The 18,824-nt window shown below is 40.9% G+C and overlaps 1 protein-coding gene across 4 annotated transcripts in view; it reads left to right on the top strand.

The window, feature by feature from the left end:
- The window catches only part of stk3 (serine/threonine kinase 3 (STE20 homolog, yeast)), a 384,923-nt gene that overhangs the window by 13,476 nt on the left and 352,623 nt on the right, over window positions 1–18,824 (top strand). Inside the window, exon 2 of one of the 4 annotated variants that reach the window (XM_059646254.1) lies at window positions 5,427–5,487. The exons of the other annotated variants lie outside the window; for them this stretch is intronic. Within the exon in view, the coding sequence (XP_059502237.1) occupies window positions 5,480–5,487 (8 nt within the window). The 5' untranslated portion in view covers window positions 5,427–5,479. The remainder of the gene's footprint in view (window positions 1–5,426; window positions 5,488–18,824) is intronic. 4 annotated transcript variants of the gene reach the window in all.

Consider the following 18,824-nt stretch of genomic DNA (forward strand, 5'->3'; position numbering starts at 1 on the left):
TGGGGAGAATGTGCACACGCCGCACAGACTGTTACCCGAGGCTAGAATTGAACTCAGGTCTCTGGTGCTGTGAGGCTGCAGTGCTAACCACTGAGCCACCGTGCCGCCCCTATAATGTATTGTTTTGATTTTTTTATTTAGTCTGATTTACTCCAGTTTTTTTCCTTTGTTTTTAGTGATTTGTTGCCGCTTTCTAAAGTGTTCCCAATCTTCTGGCATACCTCTAGTCCTTGCAGCATTATATGCCTTTTCTTTCATTTGATACCATCCTTAAATCCCTTAGTTAGCCACAGGTGATACATTTTTCTTGCAGAATTTTTCTCTCTCAGTGGAATACATTTTTTTTATTGAGAATTATGGAACATCTCTTCAAGTGTCTGCCCTCTTATCTACCACAAAGTGTATGAGAGGAGGCATGCTAGTTAGTCCATTGAATTTGTTCCACCAATCAATTAACTTTGGCTGATAAGATAGTCCTCAACTGTACTTTCCTGTTCTTTCCATATGCCCAAATCTCAGTGAAGGGTCACCCTTATCTCCATTTTAAAGTTACTAACTTAGTTGGCACAGCTGCAGCTGGTTTCTGGAGCTTTCTTCTTCCTGATGTTTAAGCACTTTGAGAGCAAGCACAAGGGTTTTCAATACCCTCAGTCTCCAGAAGTTTTCTGTTTCTGGATGTTTTTCTGTTAAGCCTCTCAGGACATTTTATGAAGCCTTGATTTTTTTGGAAACTGTTAAACAAACATCACCTTTTTGTCCTGACTGAACCTGCATATTTTCCTGATCTTCTGGATAATTCTTTCTTTTTATGACACTACGTTCCTCTTGTGAGGCAATAGCTTTTATTTTTTTTTCTCCCTGTTTCTAATTGAACTGTACACCTCCAGCAATAAAATTGCAAACCCTCATTAAAAATGCGCGTATCAACAGACTGGTACCACTTTAAGAGCAAACCTAACTAAAACCATGTCTCTCCTCTTTTAGAATTAGAATTAGGATTATTGTCACACGTACTCATTTGAGTATAGTGAAAAATTTACAAGTTGCCACTTATGGTGCCATCTTACGTACAAAGGTACCAAGGTTGAGAATCTTATGTACAAAGCGGGAAAATAAAGAAGCAAGGTTAAAAAGTTAAATAGAGCTGTCCTCCTTAAAAAGTTGAATAACAAAGAAACACAGTTTAAAGTTCAGCACCATAGTCCATAAGTGCCTAGCCATGCTGGGCTCGCGCTCTTCACAAGGACTTGACTTCCCCGGCTCAGGGCTCAACCTTGCTCCTGCTGCTGCCCTGGGCTGTCTGCTCCTGCCATCTTGCACCCTGTTCCTGCCAGTGCTGGCCGCCCCAGGCTTCCTATTCCTGCTCTTGCTGTCATGTTGAGCTTCCCTCTCTGTGCCAGCTCGATGTCATCAACGACAGTCTCCTCCGTGCTGGACAAACTCACATCTAACATCAGGTAAGTAGACTAAGCTAAGCAAAGCATAAAGAAATGCACATGAAATTTTAAACTAGGCATTATTACTCCACTTTAAATCCAAACTTCCAATTTATAATGTATGATGAGCTTTTATCACAATGTGAACCTCTGACGTGTTATAATCATTTGACACTAGAGGATGCTATATTTTGAGGTAATTGATTAGCTCAGTTTCATTACCCTTGTTTTGGATTCTCCCACCACAGTCCAAAATGCAGCATAGATTTATGAAGGGTAAATCGTAGTTAACTAACCCAGTTTTTTTTTGAGGAGGTCCTATATATATTATGTAAAGGAATTTTAATGGATGTTACTTTTTTGGATTTTCAGTAGGCACTTGATGCAGTCCCTCTTAATAAATAGGATTGGAGTGGTCGCCTTGACCTTCAAGCCAATGCTGCCATTAAATAAAATCATGATTGATATTCTATCTTGACTCCATCTTCCTATATTATCCCTGTATCTCGTTTTGCTTTGTACATGTAAATCCATTGCCTGTACCTTGAATTTTCTATCACTGAATACATTCAAAGAAATCATAACCTTGAAGTTAGCAAAAGCCTCCACCTTCTGATCCTTCCACACCTGTTCTAGATTCCTTAAGTCACTTAAGAATTATGTTTCTTAATTAGACCATTCTTCTAAAGTGCTGAGTCACAAACGTCAGTTTGGGATTATAGGGATAAATTATGAGGATAGGTCACATAAACTGGGCAATTATTTATTTGTGTTTTGAAGATAACTTTAGTGTAAGGTGATTGCAGTATTCAATATGTTAAATACGAGAGACACTCCTTCAAGCTGTTGGGAGGAACATTTAATCTGGGCTGCTCGGGGTCATGTTAGAAAGCTATTTTTCACCATAAATTGAAGAGGACATGTGAAAGTGTGCCTTAATAAAATATTTGTTGAGTTTCAAAAATTTAAAACAGATATGTTTTTGGTAAGAATGCGAAGGCTTATGGAGCAAACAAAGGTAAATGGAATTGTGTTACAGACATAATAGAATCTAATTGAATGGTGGAAGAATTGAGGAACAGATTCGTATTCACTTGATCCTACATAAATACAGGTAATCGACGTACCCTAATTGTTTCTTTCATTCATTCACACTCACTCACTCGCTCACTCAAATAGAAGGCATAGCCTCAAGTATTTTTACAGGGAAGAGCTGGCATCTGTATGAACAAGTACTTTTGCAATAACCATTTCCAGAATGTTGTGTTTTTAATATAAACAGAAGCGCTGGAAATACCCAACAGATTTGGCAACAATCTTAAGTATCAGAAGCAATGAAAAGTATATTGGACTTGAAATGTTAACGCTATTTCTCTCTCCACAGATGCTGTCAGATCTGCTGAGTTTTCCCACATTCTCTTTTGTTTCAATTATCCAGCACGTATAATTTGCTTTAAGGCATGTTTTTTGAGTTCTGATTTAAGCCTCATTGTACCACAAAAATTGCAGCTGAATTCACAGGCTGTTTTACTGGAATCCAGTGGTCTTGAAGACATATTGAATGTTCCTTTCAGTTATTTCTCAATTGTACAGTTGCCCTTTATTGGAATATGTACTTGTACACTGTGACTTAAAATGCAACATATGTTGTGTATAATATACTCAACAACTGAAATAATGTGTACAAGAGAAATATTGAAGGAATAATTCTGTGCATGAGTTATTTCCTTTTTCATGTTGGCATATTAGTTTATTTTAAAACATATCCCTTTTTGATTGAAGATTTCATCTGCTTCAGAGTTAGTTATGGAATATCATTAGATTTTGTTTTGTTTGAAATAGCTAGCCACTGAAGCTCCGGAAAATAGGAACAAAAATTTTGTTTTATTCATTCTGAGGATTGGGATCCACTGGCTGGGTGTTTATTGCCCTCCCCTAATTGCTTTTGAAAGTGGTGGTGAGCTGCCATCTTGAACCACTGCAGTCTAACTGGTACACTCACGACGTCATTCAAGAGGGAGTTCCAGAAACAGTGAAAAACAGCAGTCAGAATAGTGGATGACTTGGAGGAGAACTTGTAGGCTGTGGCGTTCCCATGAATATGCTGCCCTTGGCCTTCTAGATGGTAGTGGTAATAAGTTTGGAAAGTACTACCAGAGGAGTCATAATGAATTTTTGCAGTGTAGCTGCTGTCTATCAGAGTGAATGTTTGCAGACATTGTGCCAGTCAAGCTGGTTCGTCTTTTACACTCGCTGAGTGTTGATGGAACTGCACCTATGTTGGCGAGTGGAAAGAACTCCTGATTTGTGCCTTGTAGATGATGATCAGACTTTGAGGAGCCAGGAAGTGAGTTATTTGAAGCAGGATTCCTCTGACCTGCTCTTGTAGCCAGTACAGCACAGGAACAGGGCCCTTCTGCCGATAATATTTAATGGCTAGTGCCCAGTTCAGTTTCTTGTCACTGCCAATACCCAGGATTTTCATAGTGAGGGATTCGGCGAAAGTAAAGCCATTGAATTTCAAGAACGATGATTAAATGTTCACTTTATGGAAAAGGTCATTTACTAGCACTTGTATGGCGCAAATGTTCCAAACGCTAATTCTAGATATTGTTCAAATTTTTCTTAATTTGAACATGGACTCCTTCAGTAACTGAGGAGTTGTGAATGGTGCTGAAAATTTTGTAACCATTAGTGAAAGTCCTGACTTCTGACATTATTTTCAATGTATTTTGTGCTTATTTTTATTTTGCACAATGCATTGCTGCTGAGGTTATTTTGTACCAATATGAATATTCAGTCTCATAATTACTTATGCGGTTTTATTAAATGTGTTCAGGTACTTTTATGAAATATGAAGCAGTATCAAGCCTTTGAAGGAAATATGTTTTCTTCCCCGGCAATCAGAATGATGGAAGCTGCGAAAGAGAAACCTTTTGTAGATGAAAGAGACCTTTCAACAGTGGGCATCTGTACAACAATCTTGTTAGTTCCTTTTCCTATAGTTACAGTTCAGATTGCTATTGATGCTCTTTCTTGATCTAGAGGATGCAGCCAAAATATATGAAAGGCAGTGAAATTGTTCTGGTCTTAACTTATGTAAATATGAAAAACACTCATATCATTGTTGTCTTTTCTTTTCACATCGAACCAAATGAAGTCATAAAAAGCTATAAAACAAAATCTAACTGAACAGTAACATAACAGAATAAAATAAGACATGGGTGTTTTTCATAAAGAAACACAGGATATGTCTTTGGATGGAAGCCCAGATAATTATTTATTAGATTAATATAGTAGATGAAGCCTGCAGAACAGATGGGTGCAAGGGTGAAAGTATGGAAATCTGCAATTTCCAGATGGGTAGAATTTGTTGTCTTAATTTTTCAGGTGATGGCTAATTGAGTCTTTCGTTACCTCCCTTTCAATTGGAGTAAAGAGAAAAGCCTACATATTTCTAGTAGGTTGTGGTTATTAGTTGGCTACAATTAAAAGAGCACAGTTCAGAGGAAGAAACAAAAGAGTCAGATGTTTGGTTTGAATTGTGTGGTTTCTGTAATTCCTCTTTTATTAAGTAAAAAATCATGTGAGTTTGCAATCAAGATAATGGTTCTGCTGTGTATCATATTGCTGTGACCACTTGGTGACCGTACTTTAGTAGTAGCTTAGGGCGAGTGGTACTGATGCAGCAATCATTAGTTATGAAAAAAGTGTGTTTGTTTTTCCAGATAATACTGGACAGTTGAAAGAATCAAAGATAACCCACCTTGAGGATAGAATTCTAGTGCATGTTGCGTTCCGTACTATTGTCTGAAGCTCAGAAGGATGAAACAACCACTGGTTGATGCCATGGATTTTTACCAATCCAGATAGCTGGCAGATGTCAGTTGTTTGCTGTGAACCAGTTATTATAAGTTTATGGAGTTTGTGATAAAATCCTATTAAATGCCACAATTGAGAACCTGTTTTCTATTTCTTTGTATTGCATAGGCATTGTCTAAGGAATCCCTAAGATCTGAGTCTCTCCATGAAGCTTTTACTGTATGCCAAGGTCAGGTTGAATTATTTTACTCAACAATTGCCTAAGTCTAAAATGAAGAAATCAGATACTGTAGGATTTGTTAGATTTAGTTTCTATTTGTTTTTCATTTTAGAGATTTAAGAGTCAGACTAAACTTTTGCTCGCAAATTTCACCTGCTCTGCTTTCATAGTATATTAGTTACATGTAGTGGTTTGTGGTAATACATCAGCCCCATATTAATTTTCAGCATTGCATCAACTTTTACTTGTGTTAAAAATGTTTTCACTTAGTGCCATACTTAGAGGAACATAGGACATTTTATTGGCAATGATGATTGGCCCAACAAACCTGTTCCTTTTTAGTTGACCTGGCTTCTTGGCTGCCTACCAAATCCTACAATCCTTTCTTTCTTTAGAAACTTATCTAGTTGTCCTTTAGAGCCATTTATGGTTGTTTCAATAGAATTCATCAGTAATGTGCTCCACATGTTTGTTAGGCTTAGTGTGAAAATTTTGCTTGAGTTTCCTATTTACTGCCTGAGTTTAAAAACATACTGTCTAATTTTGAACCCTTCATGAATATAAACTTTTCAGGTGAACTTTGTCAAACCTCTTCAAAAACTTCTGTTCAGCACCACTCGAGTCTGCTATGACACTGAGGTGATTTATGTCCAAATGCATGATGTGCAGGGTTGGGCTAAAAAGTGGCAAGCTAAGTTGTGCATTAGCAGAGGATAAATAAAAAGGCAATAAGGGGGAAAAGATGAAATATAAGAGTAAGCTAGCTAGTAATAAGGTTGCAAGAGTATTTTTTAGATAGCTAAAAGGGAATAGAGAGGCAGGAGTGGATATTGGACTACTGGAAAATGAGGCTGGAGAAGTAGTAACGGGGAGCAAAGAGTCAGGGGCAGAGGTGTGTGTACTGGCTTTCATTATGGAAATTATCCAATTTAAACAAAGTATTGATTTAGTGACTCCACCATTTCTGTGCTCCCCATTATTAACTCCCCAGTCTCATCCTCCAAGGAATCAACATTCATTTTAGCAATTATTTTCCCTTTTATATACTTGCAAAGTACTCGTTTAGTAACTGCCCCATCTCCTACAGTTCCACATATAGGCAGTCTTGCTGATTTTTAAGAGTCCTTACTCTCTCCCTAGTTTACCTTGTTGCCCTTAATGTATCAAAAAATCTCTACGGATTCTCCTTAAGCATATTTGCTATAGCATATCCCCTTCTTACTCTCCTGATTTCCCTCTTGACTGTGCTTATACTGCCTTTGTACTCTGCCAAGGATTCACTCAATCTCTGCTGTCTGCACTTGAGGTAAGCTTCCTTCTTTTCCTTGACCAAAACCTCAATTTTCTTCGTCATCCAGCAGTTCCTACACTTAACAGTCTTGCCCTTCACCCTAACAGCATATACTGCCCCTTGACTCTTGTTATCTCATTTTTGAAGGCTTCCCATCTTCCAGCTGTCCCTTTACCTGTGAACATTCACTATCCCGCCCCCCCCCAACCCCGTCAACTTTTGAAAGCTCTTGTCTAATATCTTCAAAATTGGCCTTCCTCCCATTTAGAAATTCACCTTTTAGAACCAGCCTATCCTTTCCATCTCTATTTTAAAATGGATAGAATTAAGGCCAGTGATCCAAAAGTGCTCTGACACCTCAGTCACCTGCCCTGTCTTATTTTGCACCTTCTGTAGTAGGCACATCCACATACTAAATCAGAATTTTTTCTAGTATGCATTTCATACATTCCTGTCCATCAAAGCTTTTAACACAATGATAGTCCCAGTCTCTGTTTGGATTGTGAAAATTCCCTACCATAACCACCCTATTATTCTTACAAATAACTGAGATCTCCTTAGTATTTTCTTGATCAGTTTCCCACTGATTATGGGGTTGGAGGGGCTGGGGTCCATAGTCCAATCCTACTTTCTTTCTTCAGTCCGTCCAAATAACTCTCCTGGACATATTCTCAGCAATATCCTCCCTAAGTACCGCTGAACTGTTATCCCTAATCAAAAATGCCACCCCCCCTCCCTTCCGTCTTGTCCCCCTTTCTATCCTTCCTGTACTATCTATATCCTGGAACATTAAGCTGCCAGTCCTGTCCATCCCTGAGCGATGTCTCTGTAATTGCTATGATATCCCAGTCCCATGTTCCCATACAGTGCCCTGAGTTCATCTGCCTTAGCTGTTAGACCTCTTGCATTGAATTAAGAGCAGTTTAATTTGTCAGCCCTACTCTGTTCTCAACTTTGTTCTTGCTTGTTTAGGATTGACAGTTATCATGGAGGAATGTTGTTGCCTGCCCTTATTGATTGCAGTCTGCAGATCAGGAAGTCAAGAATCCATTTGCAGAAGGGACAGTAGAGTCCTAGCTGTCCGGAGTTTAGAGATGGATTTGGTTGGAATTATGATGTTGAAGGCAGATCTAAAGTCAATAAGTAGGGAGTCTGACATACGTGCCCTTGGTATCCAGATGTTTTGTGGGGCGGGGGAGCATGCAAGAGAGGTGGGGGCATTACAGTATTGATAAAGGAAATTATCATTGCTGTAATGTGGGAGGAATTCCAGAAGAATCTTCAAATGAGGTCATGTAGAAATAACACAAATCAATACAATAAAATATTATTAAAATATAACTATCTAGGGTAGCACGGTACCGCACAGCATCAGTGACTCTGGTTCGATTTCAACCTTGGGCGACTGTCCGTGTGGAGTTTGCACATTCTCCCCATGTCTGCATGGATTTCCTCCAGGTGCTCTGCTTTCTTCCCGTAGTTCAAAGATGTGCAATTTAGGTAGAATAATTGTACTAAATTGCCCGTAGTGTGGACGGTGAGAACTACAGGGATGGGGAAGGGGGTGGCATGTTTTTCTGGAGGATTGGTGTAGACTCATTGGGCCAAATGGCCTGCTTTCACACTATATGGATCCTATGATTCAATCATATGAATTAAAATATAAAAAGTGGAAATAAAAAAGGCAAGAGATAATGGGAACTGCAGATGCTGGAGATAACAAAGTGTGGAGCTGGATGAACACTGCAGGCCAAGCAGCATCTTAGGAGCACAAAAGCTGACGAATAAAAAAGGCTAATTACTTTTCTGGGATCAGTCTGCAGGTCTCCCAATAGTCAGAGGGAGAAAGAGGAGCAGATATGTAATCACATTGTAGAAAGGTGTGGGAGAAACAGGATTACAACTGTATAATCTTCAACTTTGCTGATATTAACTGGGATGGTCTCAATGCGAAAAGATTAGACACAGTGGAATTTTTAAAGTGTACCCAGAAGAACTTTTTGTGTCATTATGTAGATAGGCCTACAGGAAATGGGTAGTGCTTGACCAGGATTTGGGTATGAAACTGGTAAAATATCAGTTAGCAAGCATTTTGGGAATAGTGACTGTAATTCTAAGTTTCAAAGTTATTATGGAAAGGGCTAAGAATAGTGTAGCACTAAGTGTTTCAATTGGGGGAAGGACAATTTCAAATTCATTAAACAGGATCTGGCAAACATAGACTTGGAAGAACTACTTGCATGTAAGTCTACATTTGGAAAGTGGGATTTTTTTCAAAATTGTATAGTGAGAATTCAGGGCTTGTGTTTCCTCTAAGAGTGAAAGGAACAAGTTGAGGGAACCCTGGATGTCAAGGTATATTGTAAGTTTGATTGGTAAAAAGGTCATACATCAGGTACACTGCATTAAAAAGAGTAGAGACCTTTCAAAAGTATAGAATGTGTAAGGGGTTGCTTAAAAAGAAATTGTGTGCAAAGAAGGGCAAAAAATATCTTTGACTGTTAGGGTCAGGGAAAAACCCCAAGGCTTGTTATAAGTATATTAAGAGTAAGAGAATTGCTGGGAAAGATTGGGACCTATTGGACCAAATCAACAAGCTCAGTATGGAGTGTTAGGATGTGGGTGGTGTCTTAAATGAATACTTACCACCTGTACTCACAGAGGAGAAAGACATTGTGGCTGGGGAGTTCATTTGGGATGGTGAGGCTCTAAAACATGTTAAAATTAATAAGGAGAAGATATTAGATATTTCGCCGACACAAATGAGCATAAATCCCTAGGGCCTGATGAGATGAATCCGAGGCTGCTATGGGAGGCAACGGAGGAGATTATTGGGGCCATGATATATATAACACAACTTTGTTAATGGTTAATCCTACCTGACAAATTTAGTTGAATTTTTTGAATAAGGTGACTGAATATATTGATGAGGTAGTGCAGTTGATGTGGTATACACGGACTTCAGTAAGGCCTTTGACAAGGTCCCACATGGAAGGCAGGTCCAAAAGATCCAAGGCAAATTGGCAAACTAGATCCGAAGAGATAGTAAGAACTGCCAATGCTGGACTTGGAGATAACACAGTGTGGAGCTGGAGGAACACAGCAGGCCAGGCAGCATCAGCGGAGCAGGAAGGTTGACGTTTTGGGTTGGGAGAAGAAGGATCTTGATCCGAAACATCAATTTTCCTCCTCTGATGCTGCCTGGCCTGCAGTATTCCTCCAGCTCCATACTGGATCTGAAATTGCCTTGCAAACAAAGGACTAAGAACGATGGTGAAGAAATATTTTTGGCATTGGAAGCCTGTGAAGAGTGGTCCAACCCAGGGATTGGTTAAGGGATCCTTGTTGTTTGTTATATACATTAACAGTTTGTAAATGTAGAAGGTCTTATCAGTAAGTTTGCAGATGACACAAAAATTGGTGGCATTGTTGATAGGGAGGAGGATGGTTTCAGGCAGCATTCTGTTATTGATTATCTGGTAAATTGGGCAGAGTATGGCAGATGGAATATAATCATAGAATCCCCACAGTGTGGAAAGAGGCCCTTTGGCCCAACAAGACCACACCGACACTTGGAGCATCCCACCCAGACCTAACACCATCCCCCTATAACCCACCTAAGCTACACATCCCTGAACACTGTGGGCAATTTAGCATGGCCAATCCAACTACCAGGCACATCTTTGGACTGTGGGAGGAAACTGGAGTGCCCAGAGAATGTGCAAACTCCACGCAGACAGTCACCTGAGGGTGGAATTGAACCCAGGTCCCTGGTGCTGTGAGGCAGCAGTGCTAACCATTGAGCTATCATGATTTAATCGTGACAAGTGCAAAATGATGTACTTTGAAAGGTCTGGTAAGAGAAGGATGTATACAGTGATTGGTAGGTCCCAGGGAGTACTGAGGAATAAAGATGCCTTGGTGTACAAGTCCATAGATCACAACATATCTGTACAGGTAGATAGGTGGTGGAGAACGCATGCAGGATGCTTGCCTTCATTACCCAGGGCATGGAATATAGGAACAAGGAAGTCTTGTTAAACTTTATAATACATAAATGCAATATTGTGTACAGTTCTGGTCACCATGTTATCCCACTGGAGAGGGTGCAGAGGAAATTCACCAGGATGCTGCCTGGGACAAACAGATTCAGTTATGATAATAGAATTCCTAGCAGGCCATTCAGCCCATTAAGCTCACACTGACCCTCTGAAGAGAAACCCACCCAGATCCATTCCCATCCCCTTTACTACCCCTGTAATCCTCCATGTAATCCCCATGGCTAACCTACCTAACCTGGACATCCCTGGACATTATGCGCAATTTAGCACAGCTAATCCACCTAGCCTGCACATCTTTGGACTGTGGCAGTAAAGGGGAGCACCCGGCAGAAACCCACACAGCCATGGGGAGATTATGCAAACTCCACATAGAGGGTGGAATCGAACCTGGGTCCTAGTGCTGAGGCAGCAATGCTAACCACTGAGCCACGTGCTGTGAGGAGAGACTGTTTTATTTTCCTGGACCAGAGGAAGCAGAGGGGTATCTGACAGATGTATACAAAATTATGAGAGGCGTAGCCAGAAGTAGATTGTGAGAATCTTTTCCCCATGGGAGATGTGTTTAAGACCGGGCGAAAATGTTTAAGACAATGAGCAATTGGTTTAGAGGAGATCTGAGAAAAGTAATCTTTACCTAGACAGTGGTAGAAATATGGAACATGCTACCTGGAGGGTTTTTTCTTCTTTATTCATTCATAGGATGTGATGTTACTGGCTAGGCCAGAATTTATTGCCTATCTCTAAATTTCCAGAGGGCAGTTAAGAGTCAACCACAGTCCTGTGGGTCTGGACTCACATATAGCCCAGACCAGGTAAAGATGGCAGTTTCCTTCACTAAAGGACATTAGTGAACCAGATGGGCTTTAGCTGACAATAAACACATGGTCATCATCACACTTTGGCTTCCAAATTTTTATTGAATTCAAATTCCACATCTGCCATAGCGGATTTGAATCCGGGCCCCTAGAACATTACCTGGGTCTCCGGATTATCAGTACAGCGATAATACCACTAGGGCATTGCCTCTGTTGCGTGGTGTTGATAGTGAGGTAGAAGGCAGGTACACTCGCAACATTTAGGAAGCATCTGGATGAGCACTTAAAATGCCAGGGATACTGAGCTATGGACCAAGTGCGAGTAAATACGATTAGTATAGTTTGGTATTTGTTGGTCAGCATAGATATAGTAAGCCAAAAAGTCTGTTTGTATGCCGTATGACTCAATGATTCCAATCTGTTCTTGTAAGGACAGGCACCCCTCCACCTGTCTGTGGCACTGTGAACTGCCTTTTACCGTAGTGAAGGAAAGGGAAGCAGTGATTGAATTAAGTGTGAGTAGGATGGCTTTTACTGGTCTGCCATTCAATCATGGCTGATAAATTTCTCAACCCCATTCACCCGCTTTTTAACCCTTGACAATTAAGAACCTATCTATCTCTGTCTTAAATATACTCAGCGACCTGGCCTCCAAAGCCTTCTGTGGTAGTGAATTCCATAGATTCACCACTGTCTGGCTAAAGAAGTTTTTCTTTATCTCTGTTCTAAAAGGTCTTCTCTCAACTCCATGGCTGTGCCCTCGGGTCCTATTCTTTCCTACCAATGGAAAAATCTTCCCAATATCCACTTTGGCCAGGCCATTCACTCTTCGGTAAGTTTCAATTAGATCGCCACCCCTCTACCACCATCCTTCAAAACTCCATTGAGTATTGACGCAGAATCCTTAAAAATTCCTCATGGTAAGCTTTTCAATCCTGGGACCATTCTCGTGAACCTCCTCTGAACCTGCCGCAGAGCCAGCACATCTCCCCTGAGATTGGGGCCCAAAACTGTGCACAATACTTCAAATGTGGCTGACTAGAGCCCCACGGAGCCTCAGAAGTATATCTCTGCTTTTATATTCAAGTCCTCTCAAAATTAATGCCTACATTGCATTTGTCCTCCTAACTACTGACTCGACATCCAAGTTTACATTGAGAGAATACTGGACTAGAACTCTCAAGTCTCTTTGCACTTCAGACTTCTGAATTTTCACCCCATTTAGAAAATAGTCCAAGCCTCTATTCTTCTTACTAAAGTGTATGACCTCACACTTTCTCACATTGTACACCATCTGCCACTTCTTTGCCCACTCTCCTAACCTGTCCAAATCCTTCTGCAGCCTCCCTGCATCCATGATACTACCTATCCCTCTACCTACTGTCTACAAACCTCTCCAGAATGCCCTCAGTTCCTTCATCTAGATCATTAATGAATAAAGTGATAAGTTTACTTGTCATTGGCTGCCATCCTGAGGAAGACCCTTTTATCCCTACTCTCGGCTTTCTGCCAGACAGCCAGTCTTCTATCTATGCTAGTACCTTTCCTCTAACATCATGGCTTTATCTTACTCAGCAACCTCTTGTGCGGCACCTTGTCAAAGGCCTTCTTAATGTCTCTCTAATACCTATTGGTCCTCCTTGGTCTAACCTGCTTGTTATTTCTCAACGCATTCGAAAAGATTTGTCAGGAATGACCTCCCCTTGATGAAATCATGCTCAATCTATCCTATTTAACCATGCACTTCAAAGTATTCAGAAATCTCATCCTCCACGATGGACTCTCAAATCTTACTCACGACTTAGGTTAGGCTAATCGGTCTGTAATTTTCAGTCTTTTGCCTCATGTTTATGATTTTTCCAGTCCTCTGGGAGACCCCCTGACTCTAGCGATTCCTGAAAGATCACCACTAATACCTCCACCATCTCTTTAGCTACCTCCTTAAGAACGCTGAGGTGTAGTCCATCTGGTCCTGGTGGTTGATCCACCTTTAGGCCATTCAGTTTCTCTAGCACCTTCTTCTTGGTGATGGTCACCATACTCACCTCTGCCCCCAACTCTCTCAAATTTGTGGGATATTACTTGTGTATTCCATTGTGAAGACTGATGCTAAGTAATTATTCAGTTCCTCGGCTATTTCCTTGTTCCCCACTACTGTCTCTTGAGTGTCGTTTTCCAGTGGTCCAATGTCCACTTTTGCCTTTTATATATCTAAAGAAACTCTTACAGTCCTCTTTTATGTTACTGGCTAGCTTGCCTCTTATTTAATCTACTCCCTCCTTATTTCTTTTTTTGTTGCCCTCTGTTGGCCTTGGTAAGCTTCCAAATCCTCTGGTTTCTCACTGCCCTTTGCCACTTTATATGTTTTCTCTTTTGCTTTTATGCTATCCCTGACTTCCCAAGTCACCCATGGTTGCCTCAACGTCCCTGTACCATGCTTGTTTTTCCTAGAAATGAACTCCTGAATTACTCCTAGAAACTCCTGCCATTGCTGTTTCACTGTCTTCCCTGCTAGGCTCATCTTCCAGTCAGTTCTGTCCAGCTTCTCCCTCATGCCTTTGTAGTTGCCTTTATTCAGCTGTAATACCATTACCTCTGATTCTGTCTTCTCCCTCTCAAATTTCAGAGTAAATTCTATCATATTATGGTCACTGTCTCCTAAGGGTACCTTTACCTTAAGCTCCCTTATCAAGTCTGCCTCATTGCACAACACTAGATCCAGTGTAGCCTGATCCCTACTAAGCTCCATCACAAGCTGCTCCAAAAAGCCATCTTGTAGACATTCCACAAATTCTTTTTCTTCCAATCCACTACCAACCTGATTTTCTCTGTTCCTCCTGCATATTGAAATCCCCTATGATCACCGTAACTTTGCCTTTCTTACACATCTTGTCTATCTCCTGGTGTATCTTGCGCCCCGACTCCTAACTACTGTTTGGAGGCCTGCACATAATTCCAACTATGGTTTTGTTTTTAATCTCTGCAGTTCCTCAATTCTACCCACACAGATTCTGCACCATTTTATCCTACTTTGTTTCTAACTATTGACTTAATTTCATTTTTTACTAATAATTCAACCCCACTCCCTCTGCCCACTTACCTTTTAGATAAGATGTATATTCTTGGATATTCAGCTCCCAATCCTGGTCTCCTTGCAGTCATGTCTTTATGATGCCCACCTTGTCATATCTGCCAATTTTAATCTCTGAGGGAGAGAATAGGCAGCACTGATGCCATGCAGGGTTCATGGTCTGGGATGTTTTGGTAGGTGGGAGTGGGTGAGGGAAGATGTTGCAGGCAGGAGTGAGAATGGCAGACCATGAACTTTGGTAGAAGTTAAGTATAACAACAGAGAACGAATGAGTGTGAGATAGCAGAGAGAGGAGTGTGGCACCTACCCTGGCATAGCAGATATGTTCATTGGCTTTCTTGCAGCACTTCTAGCCATTCCTTTGGATTGTTGAGACGACACTAACTGGTAGTCATCTTGGAACAGCTGCCAATGCCTGGTGGCATGACCTCATCTGCAGGTCCTCCAAGAAAAGGATTCTGCTGCTTTGTGCAGCCTTACCCACTAGAGACTCGAGGCCCCTGTTGCAGGCAGCTTTGAAATACTGACGCTCAGCGGGGTGCACAGCAGCCATGCTAGTAGGAGTGCTGAGCTTTTGCCAATACCTTGTGAGTGGGGAGTCATACCAGGAACAAGGTGCAGTGGATGTGAAGGTTGCTGTAGGGGGTAGGTTCACTCTAATCTTTCTCCATGCTACATGGACCTCCTGAGATCCTTGCTCAGCAACAACTTCTGCATGTGGAAGCCAATGTTTTGACACACTGGCATGTGTAGGACCTCCAAATGGCTGCATAGCCATGATATTTAGAGCAAATGTCATATGGGGGTAGAGTAAGTAGTTAATGATGCAAGCTTGGTAAGATACAATAAGAATCCTTACCAAAAAAACTCAATTTAATTTGCAGCCTTCCAAAAGGTTTGAGATTCTGCCACTGGTTCATTTCTTATCAGTTTTGTTAATTCATTCATGGGACATCGGCGTTGCTGGCTGGCCAGCATTTATGCTGTCCGTAGTTGCTCTTGAGAAGGGTAGTGGTGAGCCACCTTCTTGGACTGCTGGAGTCAACGTGCTGTAGGTTAACCCACAATGCTCTTAGGGTGGGAATTCCAGGATTTTGACCCAGTGATAAGGAAGGAGGGGAACTTGCAGGTTGTGATGCTGCCAGGTATCTATAGACCTTATCCTTCTAGACAGAAGTGGTCATGGGTTTGGAAGATGCTGAGTAGGGGTCTTTGGTGAAATTCTGCAAAGCATTTTGTAGATTGTACACAATGTTGCTGCCAGTCAGGCATTGTGTATGGGTATGCCAGGGAAAGACTGCTGAGAATTAAGTTTCTTGATCTCACATTTGCTCGATAGTATGAGCGAGTTTGATTTTTATTTTTGGTTTTCATGGTTCCTTCCATGATGTTTTCCAAGATCCTTATTATTCTCACTACACTCTGAAGTTGCCTGCAGTTTGTTATAGGTTTCTCAAGGACAGAAACCAGCTGAAGAAAAAAAATCTGGTGAATGTGTGGAATTTTTCCTGAAGGAAACTGGTTCCAGCTTTGGCAGCCTGAGATTTAATGTGACGAAAGTAGTAATTCTTCATTGAGATTTTGGTGTTTATAAATGTGTTGCTGGAATAAACTAAATGGTGTAAATTTTAACCTTTTTCTGGTGTTTGTATTGAAATCTTTACAATATTTTTGCTGAGTGTAATATAGTTCATAAGCTCCTAAGATGCTGCTTGGCCTACAGTGCTCATCCACCACTTGTTATCTTTAGTTAATATTTTTCTTGTTTAATGACCATTTCAGTCTTTTGGTTAAGGTACACTGGCAGAGTCATGTGAATATATTCAGAAACTAATCTCCAAGGTTTTAGCAAAAGGCCAGCTCTTACCAAGTCAGTTATTTTCTGAGATATGACTTGTCCAGTATCAGCTGGATCAGTTGGAGAATACCTTCAACATATGGACTGCAGCAGTTCCAAACTACTGTTCCCCACCTTGACGACAATAGATGCTGACCTTGCCAATCTGCCTCTGTGATATGAACAAAGAAAAGAGACTTTGTCATACCATTGAGTACACTTATACAAAATTCTGTGCCTATTCAAAAGATTTTTGTTGAACTTCATGGACCGGTCTATGATGTGGTTTTTATAGTCCACAGCTCTCCCAGTATGTGATATTAGTTGAATTGCAGTTATACTGGATCTGTTGTGTGACTGGTAGCCACCCTTCGGCAGTTTTATAATTCTGGCTTGTATCTGCCAAGGAGGTCAGTTGCTTACCTGACTGAATTATAGTGACAAGTTTACATCAATGTGAAATAGCAATAACTATATTCTAAAAATTTAATTAAATGCAAAAAAAAATTTTGCTTAGAAAATTGATTTGTAGTACTTCAATTTCTTCCAACTTATTTTGATTTGGAAGGAGTATTCTTGGAACTCTTGAAACTCTTGACATCACAATTCACTCTTGTCCCATGAAAATGTAATTTGTATAGCTATCTTAACAACTGCTGTATTTCAGCCAACCTTTTGTTCTTATTTTTCTTTTTATCTTTGTTCATTCATAATCAATTATTTATCCTTCCATCTGTTTCTCTTTCAGAGTTTAAATAGTTTCAATTTAGTTTTCTAATTTTATAAATGTATCCTTCTCCTTTGCTCATGCTGTACCATGTTCTTCTTTATCTCCTGTGTTCTGCTTCGTTCACTTCAATGTCATTAGGCTGAATTCTCCAAACCCTGTGTGATGTGGACAATGGTAGGTGGGTTGGAAAAATACGGTTCTCACTGTCAGAAAATACCCATCTGATTCTTCTGCAGCAAAGTTTTGTATGACTAGACAAGAATCTCACTGCTGAGTGGCAAGAAGCCTATTTTCCTTCATTTGCATGTCATTAGTACACACCCTTGCCTCATTTATACTCAGATACCTAGCCTCCCACGTACCAAAGAAAAACTAGACTCTTAATGATTTCCGAAACTCTCCCGCCCTGGACTCACAGGCTGGGCTGAGGCTCCAGGTCTACGGCTGGGCCAGGGAATCTGTAGGAGAGTGATGGCCTTGTCCCAACATGGAGATCTCTTACCCCTTGGAGGTCGTCATTGTCTTCAGCTTCCAAGTGTTCCAGCAATCCTCAGTGGCAGTGTTGTCAGGGAATGGAGGTCTCAGCCTGGCTGCATCTTCAGTGTATTCCATCATTCTTTAATCGGCTTTCCCTGACTCCAGGAGCTATTAACTCAACTGCACTGAACTTTGTCTTTACTTTTTTTTGTTATTATATATGACTTTTGCCATTGATACAGGTGCTTTGTTGGGTCGACTTAAAACTGTATTTTTCACGTAAAAGCACACGTGATGATATTTCTTTTCTATTCTATTCTAGCACGAATGTCAGAGTGGGCAGCTGGTAGCTCCAGCTTTCTGCTCCGATTCTCCATATTGCAGATTGGTCCCTAGCATCTCAGACTACATTTCATGGACAGTCACTACCTACGCAAAGGTTCACAAAGGTTGGCATCAGACATAACATATCAACATGACACATCTATTCACTTAGAAGATAGTTCTCCACTGCGTCCTGTACTTTCATTGTTTTGCTGCTGTCAGACCCCATTGTATGCAAAAACAAGCACCCATCTCATGGATTGGACCAGGATGCATCTTGGGGCTAATTGCTTACTGCCTGAGCAATCATTCACTTTGTCTGCTTAGATGCTAGCATATCTTTGCCTTGCCCTCATACTACTTTGCACTTTGCTGCCACATTGATAACTTAAAGGCTCGTAGTACTTCTATATTTATAGCCGATTATTGCAGACTCACAGCCGAGCAGCTTCTCGTGGCCCGTCAGTTCTGATCGGTCAAAACATGGGGCATGTTGTCATATGGCAAAGGGCTATGTCAATGTCAAGCCTCCAGCAGCCAACACTGCATTAGCAGTGCCTCAAAGTCTAACGGCGAGTAGACCCGCTCAAGTAATGAGGGACTGTTGTCAAGTCAGGGATCCCGCCACAGTCAAGGATAGCATCTGATCTCAGTCCAGGAGGCTGGATGCAATCAGTCAGCCAACTGGGCCAGTGAGGGTCAAGGGATCATGTCACCTGG

Source organism: Stegostoma tigrinum, chromosome 5 (genome assembly GCF_030684315.1).
Source record: "Stegostoma tigrinum isolate sSteTig4 chromosome 5, sSteTig4.hap1, whole genome shotgun sequence".
Classification (NCBI taxonomy): domain Eukaryota; kingdom Metazoa; phylum Chordata; class Chondrichthyes; order Orectolobiformes; family Stegostomatidae; genus Stegostoma; species Stegostoma tigrinum.